General features: G+C 49.0%; 1 protein-coding gene across 1 annotated transcript in view; it reads left to right on the top strand.

The window, feature by feature from the left end:
• Positions 1–308, top strand: part of MYO9A (myosin IXA) — a gene marked incomplete at its 5' end in the record, with an annotated part of 29,148 nt that extends 28,840 nt beyond the window's left edge. The window contains one exon of the mRNA XM_029084548.1: positions 1–308. This exon is cut by the window's left edge and continues 165 nt beyond it. Coding sequence (XP_028940381.1) covers positions 1–308 — 308 coding nt within the window.
• Positions 309–1,148: the final 840 nt, after the last annotated feature.

The following is a 1,148-nucleotide window of genomic DNA, read 5'->3' as shown; positions in this document are numbered from 1 at the left end:
TCCAGATGTACTCCAAATCGCCTTTCTACCGAGCAGGGGGACCTGGTGAGCCCCCCGAAACCCGGGTGAGCCCTGAGGGCTTCGTGGGACCTCTCCGTTATCCCGAGGACCGGCCTCAGTTCACCACCCGTGGGACGTTCAACCCAGAGAAAGGCAAACAGAAACTGAAGAGCGTGAAAACTTCTCCCCCAAAAACCAAAGACCCTCCAGATGGGGGGACGGTGGGGGGACGCAAGAGAAACCCTGAGGCCGACTGTGCCACCACCCAACCCCTTGTCCTCCTGGGGAGCAACGAGTTCATGGTCTGAGATGTTCCACCCCAGGGACGCTTCACGCGCTGGAGTATCCTCCTCATTGGCCACGCTCCCGATGGCTTCCTTGTTAACGCTGGGAGGATGGATTAATTAAAATGGGCTGGTGGGGGATGGTTTTAACAGTGGCCTTAATGGTTTGGGGAGGGTTGAGACCTTTGGTGGGGGTTGGATCAGGGATGGAGGGGCACCAGCCGGCTCCTGCGCCCTTCCCCTCGGAGCATCCCACCTCTTGGAGCGTCACACCATCAAATCCTCGTGCCGAATCACCATCAGTAAGAGAAAACCAAACTGAAAAATCCCGCGGGACCATCCCGAGCCAACGCCGGCTCCGCTCCCACCAGCTGAGCCCTCTGCGCTTTAACCACCTCATCCACGCCAACGCCAAGCGCATGGAAAAGTGTTCAAATCTGCCAAAAATCACCTTTTTTTTTAATTTTTTTTTTCACATGACCTAACCACCTTTCCTTTTTTTTTTTTTTTTTTGAGACTATCAGTATTAAAAAATAATAATAATAATAATCAAAGACTACTTGAAGCGATATTTGTTTATATGCCGGTTACTGGAGTTTCTTGTAAATATATATATTTTTATTAATTTTTTTTTATATTTTTCCCCAGACAGGACTTTTTTTAAATTTTATTTTATTTTAATTATTTTTTGGCTGGGGAGGAGGAGGGAAGCAATGTGCTGAGCCGTCCTGCCGGTGTCACCAACCGCCGGTGTCAGCATCCGTCACTTGCCGCACTCTGAATTTTAGTTTGACCAAGAAATCCCTGGAGGTGTAATTAGCATAATTGAAAAGCAGTGCCCACTAATTAGCAACGCTACCTAAC

Source organism: Antrostomus carolinensis, unplaced genomic scaffold (genome assembly GCF_000700745.2).
Source record: "Antrostomus carolinensis isolate BGI_N321 unplaced genomic scaffold, ASM70074v2 scaffold2084, whole genome shotgun sequence".
Classification (NCBI taxonomy): Eukaryota; Metazoa; Chordata; class Aves; order Caprimulgiformes; family Caprimulgidae; genus Antrostomus; species Antrostomus carolinensis.
This window is presented reverse-complemented; position numbering and strand designations above follow the sequence as displayed.